The sequence below is a fragment of the Trachurus japonicus genome, chromosome 22 (assembly GCF_045865225.1).
Source record: "Trachurus japonicus isolate A0001 chromosome 22, Traja_1.0".
NCBI lineage: Eukaryota > Metazoa > Chordata > Actinopteri > Carangiformes > Carangidae > Trachurus > Trachurus japonicus.
The window spans coordinates 8,399,066-8,419,873 of NC_140928.1; the positions used below are offsets into that span (position 1 = coordinate 8,399,066).

General features: G+C 42.3%; 1 protein-coding gene across 1 annotated transcript in view; it reads left to right on the forward strand.

Moving 5' to 3' along the window:
- grin3ba (glutamate receptor, ionotropic, N-methyl-D-aspartate 3Ba) overlaps window positions 1–17,250 on the forward strand; it is a 67,881-nt gene extending 50,631 nt beyond the window's left edge. Inside the window, exons 8-12 of the mRNA XM_085767183.1 lie at window positions 851–966; window positions 10,062–10,213; window positions 11,424–11,588; window positions 12,994–13,061; window positions 13,665–17,250. Of these exons, the coding sequence (XP_085623309.1) occupies window positions 851–966; window positions 10,062–10,213; window positions 11,424–11,588; window positions 12,994–13,061; window positions 13,665–14,640 (1,477 nt within the window). The 3' untranslated portion in view covers window positions 14,641–17,250. The remainder of the gene's footprint in view (window positions 1–850; window positions 967–10,061; window positions 10,214–11,423; window positions 11,589–12,993; window positions 13,062–13,664) is intronic.
- Window positions 17,251–20,808: the final 3,558 nt, after the last annotated feature.

Genomic DNA, 20,808 nt, shown 5'->3' on the forward strand with positions numbered 1-20,808 from the left:
TTGCGACCCTCTTTAGTCCCAAAAGAAGTGTCTGTCCCCTCCCTTCCCCCCTGTGCCTCCTGTTTGACAGGTCTAGACAGAGAAAAACAGACTTTCCTGCTTTGCCAGCAGAGCAAAGACTTTGTAAAGTCAACCTTTTGTTCAGCAGCAAACGTCCTGAATAACAAGAAGTTTCAGGTAATTTGATCAGGCTGGTTTGGCTTCCCCATTAGATTGACTATTTATGCGCGTGTGCGAGTGTGCTTCGAACCAGTACATGCATTTATACTTGTTTATCTGGCTGACATTTAAATTTGGTGTATGCGAATGTGTCTGTGCGCAAATGTGCGTGTAACTGAGTTTGTTTGTAGATTTGGATGTCTGGGCGTGCGTGTCAACAAAAGTGCATCTTTTCTTCTTTATCGCTCAGTTTGTGCGTATAAGTGTATTATTCAAATCTAATGAGTTTTTCACTTTGTATCCTGAATCTTCTACCGGCCGTGGTCAACAGCAGAGGCACCGTCTGTAATTAGGGGTCAATTAAGGTCAATTGGATCGATATAGCGGGAGTAGGGAGAGTCTTCGGGAGTGTGTAATGCCTTATCAGTGTGCCACAGAGGCTGTTGGTTTAGGTAATGATGTATGTGTTTACACAGTGTATTAGAATGTAGTTAATCTCATCCTCTGTATAAATGACAAAGTAGGATGACAGCCAAAGTACAAGGTTCCTGTACAAGTCTGAGAAAATCCGGGGAAGTAAGTCAGATTTACTGGTCTACAAAAGTTTGAGGTTAATTGTATTTAATTAATGCTTCTCCATTTCCTCTGATGTGCGTGTGTGTGTGTCTGTGTGTGTGTGTTGGTGGTGAAGGACAGATCCTCCTGCCCTGGATGCGTTCATCATGGATAAAGCCCTCCTGGACTTTGAGGTCTCTATTGATGCAGAGTGCAAACTGCTCACTGTGGGGAAACCGTTCGCTATTGAAGGTACACACACACACACACACACACACACACAATTACACACACACTTGTATTGAGATCAAATTAACTCGAAGTCATCCCCTGAGGGCATTTTTTAAAATGATCTCAAAACTCAACCCCCACCCCCTCCACCTCCACCTCTCTGCAAAGCACTTTATATCACTCATTTGAAAAGTGTTCTATAAATCAAATTAGCCGTCTTGTTCACTCAGACTTTAGAGGAGGTATTTGTAATTTTTTGCTATTGCTACATAGCCAGCATTGCCATTAATGGCTGTTTTGTTATCAGTCAGTTCAGTTTAGCACCAGACTTCATTCTTTTATTTGCCAAGAACCTGTCTCCAGAGAAGTGGAAAAGCAATGGCAAGGTTAGCTCTTGTCTTTTTTTTTTTTTCCCTGCAATGCTAATCTGCTAGCCCCAATATGTCTCATCAGTTTCCGATAGAAACCCACCGCAGCCCACAATCTGTCCTGCAGACGGAGAGGTGTATTGGAACCTCTCGTCCTCTAAGCACAATGCAAAGCTCTTGTCAAGCGACAATCACTACCAGCACCTGCTCCTCGCAAGACACAGCAGAAGAAAGTAACAAATAGCCTGTTTAACACAAACAGCTATATATGTCTGACTCAGAGCTTCCCCCCCAACCTTCAGCCAGACACCAGCCAGCCATGTTCTCAACCACAAAACCAAGTCTGAATATCTTACATTATGACCTTGTGGGGACTTCTTTTTTTTTTGTCCTCATATGAAAAGTGAGTCCCCACAATGTGAGTGTGAAAAAGATTCGTGATCAAGCACACAACACAGAAACGAGACTGCTACAGAGAAATCCACAAACACATTCACATTGTACACCATGCGTCTACATCTTCACATAGAGACAAAACACACGCACGCACGCACACACACATTCAGAGTGGAGATCAAATACTGTGGTTAGCTCCTTGACTGACGGAATAACAGTGTTTCAGGGTATGAACTTATAACACCGCAGGGTAAAAGTAGTCAGTCATCTATTATTAACAGCGATGGCCGGTCGGAACACTTTGGACTTATCACTCACAGGTTGGACTACACAACACAGTCGTGAAGTGTAGAGACAGATCCACTGCCGGGCAAAAACTGCTAATGCTGCATGCGGGGAGGTTATTATTTGATACTCAAGTTCTTGTTTGTTGCTGCATGAATGTCCATGTAGTACTTTCGAGAGCTCTGATTTTTTTGTGTGTGTTCTAGTGTTATTCTTGAAGGAGACAGTTTTCCATTCAAAAGGGATGGCATTTCTTTCAAACTAAAAGCACCATATGAACCGTAGCAAGCACGGAGAAGGCACAAAACAGAGCCAAGGAGCCTGCAACAAACACTTTACACAGCTGTCATGCTTTTATATTTAACAATGTTGAATTTTCCACTGTTTTGTTTCCATCCATCACTCCATCCTTCTTCAGCATCTTTGGCAACCTGTGCACACAGGTGCCAAAAGATTATGTAGAGGAATAGGCTGTCCCATGTGTTCTGACTACAGACACAATATCCTGCAACTAGCACTGACATGAAATCCTTAACCTCTTGGGCAAACGTAATTGCAACTTGCATCACAAGAGTCCTGCTTCTGTTTGCTAGTCAATAAGTCAGAAAGTCAATGAGCTCCTATTTGATTCTGCTTTGGTTACAAGACTAATTACCATTGTGTGAATTACCAGCACTAAATCATGTTTTTTTGATCAATTGCACAACTATTATGGCCAGATTAATGCATTGCACGAGTAGCAGAGGTTGCGGTAGATGTAGTAGTTTCCTTAAGTGTATGCTGTGAACCCATAATACAATGAAGGTTTTCTGCAGAACAGCAGTGTATCACTTCTAGAAACAAAAGCAGCCGAGGACCTGTCAGAAAAAATTATGTCCTGGCTCTAATAAAAGCCTGGTGCTCCCTTTCATTGAGGTAAATAAAGGCTCCAGCCAGTTTACAGTATTCCAGTCACATGCCATCTGCACATATACGCCTTCTGAAGGTGACTTTGAAGTGGAATTTCCACTGGCAGAACACTTTTATTGGATGTATCAAGCGTTTAACCTGTAACCCAAGCTCAGCTCTTATATTGGTATGGAATTATTGTGTGTCCCCATGTCTGCATTTATGTGCATGCATGTGTGTGTGTGTGTGCAGTTTCTCAGCCTTCTTCTCTCCTCTTTGTGGTGCAGCGACAGGCACACACAGAGAGTAAATAGAGAAAAACTAGTAAGGGTGCCGCAAGGGACCAAACACCAACTTTGATGCAAACTCAAAAGCACTCGCAGCAGAGCCTCAGAAAGACCCCGCTCCCACATTCCCTTCTCACTGTACAGCTCTTGTTCACTGGAGACTTTCTACCACTGTTTCTGACTGTACGAGACAAAACGAGGCGAGAGACTCCGCCGTGGTGTTACTCACGACTGCGAGGCTGAGAAAGCCGGTTTCATTTGTATGTAGAGTGGGTCGGTTTGATGGCCACTTGACTCATTGTCTGCATGAAAACGCAGGTGAGGACTCTGCACAGACGTTAGTAGCTATATTCCCCTGCACAGGCTGTGTGAGGACAGAGAAGATGGGGAGTGAATAACTCAATAAGCCTAAATAAAGTAGAGCAAGAAAGAGCAGGAAATGGTCCAGACAGGAAATGTGAGGGAAAAAAACATAAGAGGGGGGGAGGCAGGTAGCATATGAGATTTAAAAAAAACAAAAAACAAAAAAACAAAGTTTAAGTAAGAAAAGAACAACAAAGGTAAAGAAAGGGAGTGCCAGTGTAGGGGGTGAGCGAGGTGGGAGTTGAGCACCAGAGGAGATAGAGGGCTTTCATTTGCCCACTGCCAGTTTGCGCCTTTCTGCACAGCGAGTGATAAAAGAGCCAGCCAACAGAGTCCCCCTAATCAAGACAAACCTTCACCCCAAGCAGATGGAGTGAGGGAGGGGGAGAGAAGACAGAGAAAGAAAGCAAGCAAGAGAGAGCGAGAGAGAGAGAGAGAGAGGAAATGGAAGGAGGAAAGAATGAGAATAAGTGTTATTTGGTCCATGTGAGGATGCAGGCAGGATTAATATAGGGGGTTTGTGGTCAGGAGATACAGAGAGACGCAGGGATTGGAGCCGTGGAGCAGATGCAGGCAAGGTGCTCTGCCGAAACCTCCAGGCTACTTAAATGGAGAGAGAGGCGGGGGTGTCGCTATGCGCCTGTTTCCACTGAGTGCTGTTGGGAGATGTTTACGACAGCCTAGACACACCCCATTAATAATATTGCCACCGAACATGCTGCCACTCGCTGCTTGTTTGTATGTGTATCCGTGTGTGTGCGTGTGTGTATGTGTGCCTGCCCCTGTGTGCGTATAAGTGGACAACACAAGCTCAGTCAAGCGGGACAGAGTGCGTCTGAAGATCAGAATGAGGCTGGCAGAAGATTTTGTGTTGCTGGGGTAAGACTGTTGTTCGTCGGGCAGCTCACGTCTGGCAGGGGCGACGCACGATCGCCTTTGTCTGCTTATGTCTTTTTGTGTATGTGTGTGTGTGTGTCTCCGTCTATGTGTGTTTAATTCCAAAGCCAGACAGCTCCATTTATAAAACAACACGATTGCTCTAACAGCATGCTGTGACAAAAGTAAAACTAAATATGGAGATCTGAATTAATTGGCTGATTGGCAGACAGCCAATATTTTGATAGGTGATTAATAATTCCTACTCTAATCACAGAATCTCGGCTTCATTAGTGTGAGAATTTGCTGTATTTTCTGTCTTATAAACTTGTAGTGGACAATTTTTCTTTTTTTCTTTTTTTTTTTTACATAACATTTTATAGACCAACTCATCAATAAGAAAATAATCATGTTACAGTCATCCAGTACCAGACATGAAATGATGGATTCCATTAACCCACCCATACTGCTCATATTTCATGCCTTCAAAGTACGGTCAATTTTGGCCAGGGTCAATTTTTTAAACTAGGCCAAGAATTTCCTCATAAGTGCCTGTACTGAATTCTGATCTCCAGATCTATTCAGAATGTATAAATAGCCTATCTGACATTAATAAATGGATGATTAATCCTTAATTAATATTTCATAAAACAGGGAGAATGTGATATTTTTTAGGTTTTACACCACTCGTTTTTAGAGAAAAACATCTACTACTATCACACATAATATCATATCCTGTTTTATCCAAGATATGAACAAAATCCATAACAGTCCTACTGATTTGAATTTATTTTAAAGTAAAAATGGCAAGAACATTCAGGAACTGTTGGGATTTATTATATAACCATGCCATTATGACTATGTTTTCAATGCGATATTATCAAAAAATCTTCATAACTACTATCTATAATTACTAATATCAATCCAACAGTAATTAACACTTGACCCCTCCCCCACAGCCCCCTCTTTTGATCTCTGATTTGATCTCAGTTACCGAAAATTAAACGGACTCTCATTTATCTTCTTTGGATTATTTTTGTGTTACTTTGCAGGTGCTCATGTCTGTATCGTGACCTCTGTGTGACCTCTGCTCCTTCAGTCAACCATACAGTATATGCTCACTTCTGTTTTAATCTTTCACTGTTTGACCCATGGCCCCTGTCTCTGTGGCAACCTGAGGGAATGTGTTGGGAACACAGACCTCATGACAGTGTTGAGGTTGCCCTTTGAACTCTGTCATTACCTACCCACAAGAAATACACACAGACATGGCATGTAGTGTCAAAGTTTCAAGATTTCAAAAATAAAAACAACAGAAAACAAATACCTGCAAAAAAAAACTGACCATAGCTGCAAAACCTGTAGATATTATGCATAAATATAACCAATCAGAAGACAGGCCGGTATCTTAAACTGGTTATGCTGTCAGTGAACAGGACAGATATGTTGGAAATGATCCAAATAGGAGATGAGACTGAGAGAAAATGTATTTATAGTTGAAGGTGAATCTGATCATTCATCTTGATATTGTCACCCAGCACTGACAGATGGTGTGTAACCCTTCTCTATCAGACACAGTGATTAAAGAATACATTATGAAAGATGCTGAGAACGTCACCTGCAAAAACTATACAGCATATTTTTACTCTGTTGTCTGTTCTTAAAATAAGAAATGACCATGTTTACGAGCCTATATTGGGTGTTTTGTAACATAACTTGATGCATGGGGTGCGTCTGTGGGCGTGAAGGCGTGTGGCGGGATTTGAGTGACAACTTGTGATGGAATATGTGGACGTCTGGGGGGAAAAGACTCAAAACAAATGACAAGTGGCTGCCCACTTGTATTTCACTGTTTGACTGAGGGCTGTTAAGAAGTGTGGATGGAGATAGGCTGATGACAGAAAAAAAAAAGTCTGTCTGGCGCAGCAGGAGGGGAAAAAAATAGAAAAAAGGAAGAGGACAGAGACGTATATAGAGACAAAAGCAATGGACTCCTGAGAGGAGCCGAGAGATAAAGAGAAGAATGGAGTGAAGCAGAAATTGAACGAAAGTGAAGGGATGACAGAGATAAGCAGCGGAATAACTGAACGACTAGCGGCAATGGTGGGAGAGAAATGACCTCGGACAGGGGTAGAGGAAGGAGAAGAGAGAGAGAACTGAGGGAAAGGAACAGAGTGAGAATATGAGGAGAGAAGAGAGGAAAGCTTAGACAGTCTTTGTCATGTAGGAAGCAGAGTGTGACAGGTACGTGAACCTTCGCTATTCTCCATTTCTGTCCGCAACCCCCATCAGGCTCAAACACCTTGACAGCCAACTCACACACACACACAAACACCAGCCAGGTCCGAGACAACCCCCCTACACACACAACTACACATACACACAGTCGAACAAATACACACACACATACACAAAATGCTGTTGGCATGACTGTGTCTTTGATTGCAGTGCAGATGAAATGAAACAAACAATCCCAGGAGGTCTTGTATAGCAATAAATCTCCGAAAGGGTCCTTTGACGCTTAGCTGAGGAACGGATTTACCTGCAGGAATGCGCGCTGTAATGCAAAACAGATGCAGTTTCAAAGTCTAGGCCAGGCAGAGCAGCTAGATTTGTATTTTTTTTATTTATTCACACATATGCAAAGAGCACAAATTATTATAGTCGGGAAAAGGAATGTGGTGGAGGGAGAGATGTACAGAAAACCCTCAAAGGGCTGGATCAGGACCTCTCTCTTTCTCTGTCCAATAAAAGAGGAGAGAAAATTATTACCAAATCGGACAAAACGAAAAAGGGGAGATTTGAGGTCGCACACATGAACACACACAGGAATACTTTATACAAATGCACGTCATAAAAGCTTGTGCATGAGCTTGTGCATCAGTGGTGTAGTGGCACAGATGAAATGAAAGTAATGATCAATGCTGGAGAAGAGTACTTAAATCATTTTCTTAATTAAAAAACATTATAGTCATGTGCTTTTATTGCTGTAACTACAGTATACTTTATCGCTGTGTCTGGTCTCATTACTCCACATTCTGCTGGTGTTTCACCTTTAACAAGAGGGAAATAGGGAAATTCTGGGCAATACCGAGCGAAGTGATGAAACATTTCCTTCTGATCAAGCACAGATGAATATTTAATTTGCATTAATGCCAGAATAATTTGAATAATTTTTTGAAGCTATGAAATCTACATCTGTGACACCTGCGAGTTTGGACTCTAATTGCACAGAACATTTTATGATCATATCATATTATATGTTTTGCACGTAAACCATCACTCAACAGTGCAACCAATAACTATAGCTGTCAGTTGCATGAGGTGAAGCGATGAGTAAATGTCCTTCTAATATTTAGTGGAGCAAGTTCACTCAAAAAGTTGAAATCAAGCATCAGTACTGTAAATATACAAGTTTTGATGCTGATTACACAGTATCATCACCACACATATGTGACCTAAGGCTGGTCACAGTGAAGGCGCACTGTAAAACACGCTCTTTTATTTTGAAAAAACAAAGATTTTTATATTCAAATATAGGTATTAAAATGTGTTAAAGCAGAAGTAAGCGATCCAGTCGTTTTGGCTAACTTCCTGTCAGCCGATGGAGTTAGCAGTCCCCGCCCTCGTCTCTACGTCACCACATTCACGCGCATCCCTTGGCTGCACACATAGAGAGGACCGCCCCTTTATGCCGTTCTCTCTCCTCATTGGATAAAAGGTTGTAGGATACAAGGAAAGTTTTCTCCTCGGCTTACAGCAGAGCAGAGTGACTGACAGACCCGTGTTTCAGACCAAACACTCTATATAAGTGATTGCTGTCGGAAGATATAACTATTTAAGACTTATATTAACACAAACATTCCGCTTACTTCTGCTTTAAAGATATGCACTGAGTTGATCAGGTTGTTCATCGTTGTCCATGGAGTTTTGCACAGCTCCCTCTTCAATGGCTGTGCATCTTTTGTGTTTATACAAAAAGGCTCAGATCTTTCATTCCAACTTGTGAGGAAGTGTTGCATTTATATTCCTAGCCAGTATGTTATTAAATTGAATGTGTGAGTTTCAAGATGATTTCCTCCTTCACAGTCATACTATGAAAATAAAATATAGTCACAAATGCAACAAAGAGAGTGCTTTAACAAAAAGCTACACCTGAACAGGAAATGCAGAAGAAAATTGTCAACACAAGAATGAGATTCACACAAGAGTAAATGTAATATTAGAGTATTAGCTAGTTGCCATGCAAAAGCAGAAAAACTGCCCTTTGTTTGGCCTCGATACAAACCTGGGTCTAATCAGAGGCGATGAACTTGAAGTGCACCTGGAGTGGATGATCTGGCCGTGATAAGTGTTTTTCAAGCAGCAGCAACGGTGATGAGGTCAAGCTAAGGGTCCAATTATCTTCTATGCTATATGGGTAATTTTGTATAGATTCTGGTGTGGTGACAAATTGTGATATTGTACAGCAAGAAAATGTTAGTCTCTGACTTTTTTCCTTCATTGCTGGTGTCATAAAACTGACAGTAAAAATAATACAAAAGAATAAAACATATAGATTTATAGTCAGACTGGTACAAAGTGTCATGTAGCTCTTAAAAATCTTCAGGAAAGCTCGCCGGGAACCTGACGGAAAAACCCCTGACAGAAAAGAAGTGAAGTCTAACAACAATGAAAATGATCAAGCACAAAGGAAAGAGGAAGAAAAAAAAAACAAGAACCCTGTGACATTAATTGGGGGTGACAAGGGAAGGCAGTGAAATGTACAGGTGAGAAAAAAGTAATAAAAAAATGTCTTCTTTGCAGAGGGCTTCATAACATTTAAGAAAGCCTGACGTTGACATTTCTAAGTCTAAAATCTTGAGTTACTCCTCACAGGAGAACAAAAAGGTCCAGGGGGGGCTGCAGTGTTGGACCAACTTCCTTCCACATAGTGTTTTATTAAATATGTGATTTACAACACAATAATAAATCAGCGTGGGCTTGAGCGTAGCCACAAGACCGCACACCAAAAGGAAATGTAGCTCTCTGTGAGGAGCACAGTTGGGTAAAAATATGAGCAGATTTGCACCCCAGCCGCTGAATGGAGAGTGGAGTCAGACTTGATCCGGCGCCAGCTCCTCAGCCTGGGTCCATTACTATTTGATATTCACCTAAAAATGGCCTGATGTGACAGGTGACATTAAGGTCATTGAGTCTGATGCCGACATTGCATATATCTGCTACTTTACAGTGTGATAAATGAAGGAATAGGCTGTTCAATAGCATAATTTGATTCACTACAGTAGCCTATGAGTTCTATACCACAAGGGGTGCCTCCATCTGCTTTAGTGCTTTGGTGCATTGTTTCTCTATGCAAATACAATACCAGGATACCCGGGATGGTGTATTTGTGCTGCACTGTACTTGGCAGCAAAATGTGGTTGATCCTGATTCCAACTGAAGCCTGTAAACCCATTAATCTCAGTTTTTCTTCCAGTGGGCATGTGCCCTTTGGCTAACTGTGAAAATGGCTGACTGCGGTTTCCTATACGCTAAAAAACACCAAGTTACACACCAGTCTCTTTTCTCAGGCACAGTTCTATTACCTGTAGCAATTGTATTTACATCAGTTTGTGTGTGTGTGTGTGTGTGTGTGTCCCTTGTCTTTCAGGCTACGGTATAGGCCTGCCACAGGGCTCTCCTCTGACCCGTAACGTGTCAGAGTTCGTGAGTCGCTACAAGTCTGACGGCTTCATGGACATGCTTCATGACAAATGGTACAAGGTTGTGCCCTGTGGAAAGCGAGTCTTTGCAGTCACCGAGGTAAGTCGCCGGTCAGACAGTCACAGTGTGTGTTCATGCGTTGTGTGTAAAAAAAAACAAAGCCTTCTGCTGTTGTGCTCCCGCAAATGAGATTCCCTTTGGGACACGGTTGGGATTGCCTGCCAGCTAAGAACACTCACACACACACACACACACACACACACACACACACACACACTATACACACACACAAAGACAAAGATGTACAATTACATGAAGTCAAACCTATTTACCAACCTCAACCAGAGTTACAGGCACGTACTGTCTGGGTGCTCTCATTTCTCACACTATCTCCTGTGCTCTCATTCTTTTTAAAAGGAGTGGGAATCTCCAGACGGAGCACACTGTATCTATATCTCTTGTTTGTTCTCCATTCAAATCCCTTTGGCCATCCCTTTTAAAATCGCACTTCAAAGTTGAATCATATTATAGCAACAGACGCAATTACTCAGTCACAGGTTCCTCCAATGAAAAGAAAACCTTAAGTTCACCCTGCATCAGGAAGTTATTACTATTCATCTCATCTGCAGCCTGGAGAGAGGGGCTACTCTTAACAATGTGGGCGTTAGTGTGATCTTGCCCTCTGGATTGGGAGCAAAAGGAGGTCAGTGTTGTCGCTGATGAATGTGTCGAGTCAGCATGGGGCTAATTGCCATCAGAGGCAGTGCATAAATGAGCCGGTTGGTGGAAATATGATTAGAGAGCACTGGAAAAGCTCAACACTGCCTCTTCAACTTCCTCCCGGCCCATGAAAAGCCTCAGAAGAGATAGACAATGTGTCGGAGAGGACGTGGGCGAAACCGAATGGGGGAGAAACTGCTCTTCAATTAACCAGCGTCTCGTTTTATCATCTTCCTGCTAACTGCTGTTTCTCTCTGTTACACTCAGCGTTCCTTCACCCGCTCGGCTCTTTGTGACTGTTCCCCTCCTCTGCCTCGCTTCTTTTACATCCCTTTCTTCCCAAACATGTCTTTTACGCTGTTGCCCTGTCTTCTCTTTATTTTTATTCTCGCGGGTTTAACGCAGCCAAACTAGACACACAACATCAGAATATCAATTGCATGAACACAAAAAGTGCCCTAAATGGTAATTATGTAAATATAAATCATCAATCTCTGTATTTTCCTCTCTGTCATCTTAAGTCTTTACTAATCTGTGTCACTCCCCCAATCTCTCTCTTTTCTCTCCGGCACCGCCTCCTCCTCCTCAGACTCTACAGATGGGGATCCAGCATTTTTCAGGCCTGTTCGTGCTGCTGTGCATGGGGGTGGGCGGAGCCTTGCTGACTCTGGCAGGTGAACACACCTTCTATCACCTGGTGATCCCTCGCCTGCGGCGCACACACACACTGCAGTATTGGCTGCACACCAGCCAGGTGAGTGAACACATACGTACACTCTCAGATGTGTGCAAATGAGTCCATGCAACACAAGCATACACAAACACGCACACACACAGAAAAAAGGTGCAGAATTCATTATAGAAATCCTCACATTATTCACAGATGTATGTGGACACCCACAGGCATGAGCACAGCTCCACACATCATCAGTGCTGCTGGTGAGCTGTCTCACCCCCTGGAGTTTACTCTTTTCTTACAGATGACCTGCGCCCTCTGTTGGTGAAAACCCATAATTACAGTCAAGAAGAAGACTAATGTTTTCCTTAAAACTAAATCACGGCCTGTTTTAAAGGATAGATTTAATTTAACTTTGAGCGAAATGCTAATGCCATAATTAATGCTAATGAGTTACTTTGTTAATTACCAACTCATTTTTTTTAACTGTGTTGCATGAATTAAGACTGAAATTAATTATTAATAAAGTTAGTAAAAGGTTCCCATTGGCAGGGCTTTGTTAATTGGTTCGTGACCACACATTATTATGCATTTGGTTTTTCTATTATTTTTATTGTGCAGACCATTAAATGTTCCTCTGCATTAGAGATATAGATACCGAATTATACAAGTAAAGTAAAGTAAAATGAAAAAAATAAGACCTACAGAAGCTTATTTTGAAATTAAATTGTCAGAGAATTAGTGTGTTTATGTCAACAGCCACCAAAAGGAGGCACAAACTGAGAATTTAAAGGTCATATTGTGTTTTCCATGAATCTCAAGCCATTACCAAATGAGGTGCCAGTGGCAATATTTTTGAGTGAATAATGGAACAAGCAGTGTGAATATCAAGACTGCTCACATTTGTTTGCTGCATCTCTCTAAAAAGGGCAAACACTCGCGGGCAGCCTGCAGCATTCATCACAACACCAGCTCAGCTATCTGAGAGGATGACATCTGAGTTAGTCCCTCAAGCTAATCCCTATCTAGAGAGAAAGTCTCTCTTTTCCCTCAAACATCTTCAGACGTACTGGAGCCTGCACACCAGGAGAAATTAAAAGCTTATTCATTCCTAATAACCTGTTTTTTGGATGTTTTTTCCCCCAACTCCAGTCTAACCTAATCACTTGGATACCTAAATCAAAAAGGGCTTAAGAAACTGACACCTTAACCTCCTCAAAATTTCAAGCAGAATGGTGCCTTTCATTGAATTACAATCATTTGATTAAATTATTCAAAGGAGCACCACAGCAGGATTTGTGAGGAATAGCTGTCACAGATGTTCTGTGCAACTGGGTAGAATAATCACTCAGAAATTCATATTCATTATCATCATCTCCGCTGATGTATTATTTCAGAGCTGATGAAGTGATAGCAAATTTCACATCACTAAATTGGTCATCCTCTTATGATTTTTTCTTTTCCTCTTTGTCTGTGCTTGTAGAAAATTCACAGAGCTCTCCACACCACATACGAGGACGTCGGGAAGGAGCTGACCGGCCTCGACCAAAAGTAATGAAGTTGATTGATAAGTGACTTTAATGGTCATATGCCATTTGAAATGCAGCCATCTTGTTTAAATGGAATAATTATTAATCAGCTACACTGTCTATGTTTGGTAAGATGATGTGCTCCAACGTAATGCTGACAGTTAGCCTGTTACCTATATAGCACCACTTGCCAATGAAATATTAATAAAAGGTAACAGCACATTAATCTGTAACATCGTCATCCCTACTGTAGCTGCTAACTAATGAAAACAGACATGTAACATTATGTAGCCATCAAGTTGCTTCCACATCAAAGAGATAAGCCAGGTCTGAGTGAAGCAGGAGCTTTTTAGCAACTCATAGGGCTCGATTTCTCAGAAAAGCTCAAGCAGTATTTCTTGGTGCATTCTAGTTCAACACATTTAATAGTGAGCTTTAGATGTGATGGTATAGTGGGTTGATTTGACAGTGAAGTTTGTACAGTGTAGTATTGATTTTCTCATTTACCTTTATCTCAGTTGCATATATATTGTTTTGTGTATTATTTATAGTACAGTGTATGACCTTATTCTGCTGTATGTCACTAAATATACACCTTTGCTGTGCTCTTCCTCTCTTTCACCAGCCCCTCCTCTTGCATCTCAGAGAACTGCACCCTACACCGGAAGCAGCATCAGCCTCCTCCCCCGTCTCCTCCCACCTCCCTCCCTGCCTCCACTACAGCAGGAGACACAGGCAGCTCCTCGCCATCCCATGAGCCCAAGGAGAAACGTGTGCACTTTGACCTTGAGACTCTCCACAGCTACCGCCTACGTACGCACACCGCCTCAGTGCGAGGCAGGCCCGGGATGGTCGGCCGCCCCGGGCTCGGTCTGGGAGGATTTGGGCTGGGGAGTCTGGGGGGTTTCAGCTCCCCGACACAGATTAGCCTTCATGCCAACGGGGGCCCCGTCTCAGCGCTTCCTTCGACAGGCTTGGTGCTGTCCCCCCTGGGGAGCAGAGCCGCTCAGACCAGCCTGTGGGAGGGAGAGCTCCAGGAGCTGCAGGGGAAGATTGAGATATTTCGCACCCAGCTGAGAGAGGCTCTGGCCAGGAGGGCGGAGATCCAGAGCAGCCTGGAGCGAGAGAGGAGCGGACTTGTGCGCAGAGATACCAGTCTGGAGAGGGAACGGGACAGACAGAGGATACAAACTATTAACACAGACAGAAGTAGCTCCACGCAGTCCAAACTCCCAGAGAGAGACAGGACCAGCCAACTGCAAACCCTGAACAATCAACAGACAGGGAGGGCCAACCAGTCGGCGGGGCCCGGGACTCTGGAGCATGGCAGGAGCAGCCAGTTAAACACAGTTAACAGTCTGGACAGAGGCAGAGCCAACCAATTACGCTCTGTTAATACTTTGACGGGAGAAAGGACTGTCCAGTCACGCACTTCAACCAGTTTGGAGCGAAGTCGAGTCAACCAACCGGGAGCTGGAAACGTAACTGTCCAATCACGGAATACATCCAGCCTGGACAGGCAGAAGGCAAACCTATCACGCACTCTGAACACTTTGGACAGGACAAAAGCCAACCAATCCAGTGTAAGCAGCGGGACTTGACTCTTTCTGAAGCCCCTGATGTACGAGACGACAGAGGGACAAGTTGTACTTGCATAGCCGCGGGAAGATGGCTTTGATTGGATGGGTTAAGGTCGGAGGGATGCTTGCTGAAAAATGACACTATGTTAACTGACACCATTACTTACTGTAACCTAATCATTTTCAGAGTTATTTCCATGCTCACTTTAAATCAAAACTAAACACATTTAACTGCAAATGTAAGAGCTGAAATCACCAACAAGACGTTTCATTTCGCTAAGCGAAAACCAAAAGTGATTTCAGTAATAACACACTATATTTTCAGACTAATTGGAATGGTAATTTTCACTCACAATCAGAAGCCCATCAGCTGAATAGAAATATGGCCTGTCCCTCTGGCTGAAGGGCCACAAGCACACAGACACCCTCAACAAGAGCACAGAAGAATTAAAGTTAGTCCAATGTGAAATGAAACAGCAAACTCAACTATTGGAAAATGATGCAACATCCATGTTAACTAAGTGCCAGCAGCAGGATATCAAGATGCAAAAAAACAACAACATGATATTTTAAGTAATAATGTCCCAAAAATGTGAATGATAAAAGAAAACTGAACAGTGACACAGCCCTACTATTTAATGATCCCGTGATATTTAAAAAGTCTTTCTGTCTTTTAATTCCTTTTATCCCTGTGCATTGTTCCGGTTATTGTTACAAGCCAAAAACAAAAAAAAAAGCATTTCCCACATTCTTATCACCGAGTCCCACCCTGCTCTCATCCTGAAAATGTGACAGAATTGAGAGAGGTGTCTTGCAAACTGAGCCATTCCCAAATAGACGCTTTGAGATGGTAATTTTCCTCTGTGATTCGCTGGGTTCCACATGAAAAAGGACGCCGAGGCAGGGCTTGACAGGGCCTATTTTGAAAATTAATGCTTGCGGGAAAACGTTTGGTTATACCCAAATACACATCACGAGGGGTATTACTCAGCCTGCGTGAAAACTGTTTTATGGTGTCCTGTCCTCTGTGGCTCCGAGAGAAACTTTAGGTCTGAGAAAATAAACCCTGATGGAGGCAGGAGGGTTTGGAGGCTGTAACTTTCTAACAGAGAGTCTGAAGCTGTGAAGGTCAGGGTGTCTTATAAAATAAAAATGCTACTGGGAAATGTAGGATCCGTCGTTTTTGGACTTTAACCCCCACTGGAGACTTAAAGTCAAGATGTCTTTGCAGCTGCTGCGTCAGTTTTGACCATTTTTTAAAAACTATTTTTCTGCCCAACTTTGTGTCGGTGCTGCGCTATAAATCACTGCAGAAAGGTGTTTTATGGGGAAATATGGCCGACACATCCCATTACTTGTAACGTTAATTTTTAATGTGTCCTTCATTTGCTGCAGCAGCATGGGTGATTGTTGTGTACTTTGTGTGTCAGTGGTTAAACCCGTATCCATTTTCCAAAGTGCTGTAGTGGCTGTGGGTGGCTTCGTTGCAAGGAGGATGGTGCTTCATATTCACTTCAGACTGTTAATAATAATAATAATAACAATAATAATAATAATTTGATGGTCCTACATTGTTTTTATATGAACTGCAGAACTAAATTACAATCTCAGAGACATTTCAATTACAAGGAACCTTTAATTATCTGATGAACACAAATCACAAACAGCTCATAACAATTGTATATCTGCTTGGATTGCGGCTCTGGCCTGTAAACAAGTGCCATCAATTTGGAATGAGCTTGTTCACATTCATGACTGAAGTACCTCATCACGAGCCTGGCATCAATATGCGCTCAGCGGCTGTATTGTGCATGAATTCACACAATAAGGGAGATTACAGTTTACTAGCTCCTTGCAGATCTAAGTGAGCTCCGTCACGTTGCTTTTCCTATGATTATCAATCATTAAATATATGGACACTTTTTCATATATATCTATATATATATTTTTGTTTTCTGCTAAAATGTCAAGTTTCATGCTCCATGTCAATGATTTGGAATGAAGAAGGCGGGTTTCTTCAGAGGCTTTTATTGGGACTCTCAGTTTTTCAATCAACCACCAGAGGGAGCTGCATCCCTGCTTCCCGCGGCTATGGACACTGGAGAGTTTGTGGATGGAGGTTTTGTTCCAGTAAAGAAGAGAGAGAAATATATATAAGCAATTGACCTATGACGATGCAGTGACCGGCGGACGCTGCATTTTGCTTTGGGGGACCTGGGGAAATAAGGCCTTTATGAAATCACTCCACCACTGAACACTGCAACGATGGTATTGAGAGACTCAATCTTGAGAGTCTCTTACACACTTTCAACAGATGTTGGGGATTTCACTGACCCACAGGTCCGACGTACAGATGCTGATATCACTGAAAGAAAACTTGAGGTTTTATGAAGGTACTGATGTACATTTAAACGTTTCAAACTTTGCTGTGGTGTGACGTGATTGTGTTCACATGCCATGGTGTCTGAGGAGAAAAATTATTTTAGGTCTATATTGAGAAAGAGCTTGTGGTACTGGATATTTAAAGAAATACTTTTAAATTTACCCCTTATAAAAAATTGTATCAGCATATTCTTGAATTTTATCATAAATGATCATTCTCATGTTTTGAAATAAACATTTATATACTTACGTACTTGCATCATCTCTGCTATTTTGAATGTAGACTTGTTTCTTTTATAAAGTACACGAGGAAGCTTTGACCTTATAAGATGAATTCAGGCAGAGAGAACACTGGCTGAGTCATTCTGATCAATTTCAGATCCATCAAACCCATTAATCCGCTGATTTAATTGCTTATCTGTTATGAAATCAATAGTGCAGCAAGCACTTCAGACAGTTTTTATGGGGCAACATCCAACACTGGTGTAAAATTACAAAACGGCATTAAAAAGGAAGCCAGGACTGCCTTTGTAGAAGTTGTTCCCTTCATTTCAGATCCTCAGTTCATCAAGTGCAAAAACAGAGCATAAGTGCTTTTGCACTGGGTGAGCTTTGAAGTAACAGGTTTGAGGCGGCGGGTCCATGCAACAGATATGAAACAGAACAATTTGATGACAAAATTAAATTAGAAAATGGCAAAAACTAACCAGATTAAAAACATGCATATTTGGTAAGACGTAAAACGCATATTAACATGCATTAGTTCACAGATCAATACAGATGACTGAAAAATAGAAATTCTGGTCCTTGTTTATAGCTTTTGGAGGAAATGATTGAATCCTGCACTTTGTGAGTGATTTAAATGTTTCCTCTTTATTGTACATTTTATTCTATATCTTGTTTTGGATGGATTTTAGCATCTTTTTTATTTCCATTTGGCTTTCCAGCCCACACCAATTGCTTATTGACAATTACTATTTAGCTAGTATGTAAAGCTGTGCTACTCGTGATGATAAGAGGGGGTTGAAACTTCAGCTTGTTTGTTGTTGTTGTTTTTTTTAATTAGGAGCTTTATCATGGGTTTTGGGGCTTTTGTGTCATTCATGTGTCACGTCGTGTGCAGGAGACACATGATTTGTGATGGCACTGAGATACCTGGCTGTGTGATCAACAAAGCAACAAAGCAAATCACCAGTCCTGCTATTGCGTCTCTTATTTCCAATCTTTCATCATCATCATCAACCTCAACACTACCACACCACTTGAAACTCAGGCACAGAAACAAATGAATTAGTTGCTGTGGCATCTCTGGCATTTTTTATGCAAAAGAAGTTTAGATGAGCATTTTTGCAAAACGGGAGCAGACTGGTGCTGGAGTGAGAATCGTGGTGCAAATGGAGTTGCATCAGTTTTATAAAGTTGATAACTCATCATGGATGAGTAAATCTACACCCACTGTAACACCCACGATGGCCAAGTGTTACCATGGAGCACTTAGGCGATTGATCTCTGTGGGAATTGTGGATGATAATGATGTTTATCTCAACAGAGAAACAATATAACCTGAATCCTCTGCAAGCCTTCAATCAATTTACCTTCACATTCAAACTTGTTATGCGACAAACACAACCCCAGTCAAAATTAAGCGAGGGATTGCAGCACGAAAAAAAAGGGAGGCGAGAATTCTCAAGTGGCAGAGTCTAAATGACTTGTCTAAGTTGAGCCGATGTTCCCAAAGCCACTTAAGTGGGAGGTTTGAGCACTATACTCCACCAGAGGGTATAATGGTGTTGTTTAACTTGTTGTGTAATGACAGCTTGCAGGCACACGGAGGCACTTGAACCTGAACCTGAGGCAGATGAATGTAGAGCTGGGTGTTGATTCCTGCAGAAAATTACTTTTTATTTTACTAAGAGTATATAGAAGATAAGCAACTCATGCATTATGAGAGAGAGTGTGTCCCTTTCACATAAATATATAAACAAGTCAGTTACACTTCACTTATCCCATGGAGTGATAGCCGTGATAACATGACAGTATAAATCATTGCTACACATCTTAATATCTATTGATTTGAAGTATTGTATTTCATATTATAGGACCATGTTTTCTTAACCACACAGAAACATTAATACTCTTAAAATACCATTTACTATCGAACACTGAAAGCCGACTGCTTATACGAAACCTGACACTTAGTGAAGGGAGAATTGAAATTGATACCACAAAGTGTAACTCTTCAGCACAGATGAGAGCTAACAGCATGTGGGCTGTTTGACGGAGATGAAGAGGGAGAGATGGGAGTAGCATGCTGATGATTTAGCGCCGGTGCATCGACCAGACTACTATAAAGTGAAGATAATCCCACGGTGATAAAGCCAATCAATCGCGCCTTCTCTGCTGTCACACATGGCTGGATTCTCCTTGTTGTAATAAAATAAACAATAGCCTCTTTGTCAGGTGTCTTGCGGAGCGCCGTGGGTTCTCTGAATGGCCCCTGCGTAAAAATCAATGGCAGAATTGTGTGGGCTTTCATAGATGGACGGGTGAATGCTTCAACATATGATGACGAACCTGGATGCTCTCTATGTGTAACATATGTGCTAAACTTACATTGCGTCAACCTGCAGGCCTGCATACGAGCATCTAATATGTGTCCACATGCATGAACGCCTACGCCTCTATTAGCCATGCAAACATGCACATGTGCTGTGTGTGTGTGGGTGTCAGTATGTGGGTGTGCAGCCTCGTACATGTCTATATCTGAATGGAGATGGTCGGCCTTTTGCTCAGACAAAGTAATTGGGTCACATGTGTGAACGGCAGTCAAGAAGGATTTTAATCAAACTTAAGAATCCTCCGATGGTATTCCCCCCTCGGCAATCAATTATTATCTAATGGGGATTAATAGTAAAGACGACAGATAATTTTGTTATTAAAGAAAACGCAGCTGTGGCAATTTCCTGCATCTCTACTGTAACTGCGTTCGGTGTGACTACAAACACCACGTTGAGGAGCGCGAGTGGTCTGTGGGAAGCACAAAAGAGTGTTTCGACCACCTCCACCTCACATGTCTCTCTCCCCCACTCTTTATAGTGCTTTGTCTGGTAGGTAAATAGGAGCCAGGCACTGTGAGTGATGAGTTTATTAGCTCCTGCCAGCTGTGACCAACCCTTGGGTATTTTTGGTGGTGGGGTGGCCGTGTGCAGTGTGTGTATGTGTGTGTGTGTGACGATGTCGGGGTGGGGGCTATGTGGGCAGGGCAAGGGGAGTCAGAGACAAGGGAGTACCCCATGAGAACCAGAGAAATTCCCTGGCAACCAGAGACAGGATCAACACTAAATGGGGCGCCCCCATTCATCCTGCGCTCGGCAACAACACTGAGCCAAAATGACAGAGATGGAGAGAGAAGGAATGGGTGGAGGAGGGGGTAGGGAGGGGTAACTCCTGCGAGCAAATATCTGAATGGGAGTAAAAAAAACAAAAACAAATGGGATCTGGTCAGCAGGCGACTTCCTGCTTTTTGCTGCTGCTCAATTTTTTCGGCGCAGGTGATAACCTACAGACTGAGAGTGTCCCTGAATGTGTCACAACAACAGCTCCATCACTTCCAGCAGCGTCTGACATGACAGAATATAGACAATATAGAAGAAAAACGGAGGGAAACATGTGGCTGTTGAAGTTTAGTTCTCAACTCCATTAAGAATTGATAACTGTGGGAGCTCAAGATAGATATGGATCTGTTGCAGAGAGCATCTTCGGAAACCACGGCAACAGCAACACACGCGCGCACCTTTACACCCCGAC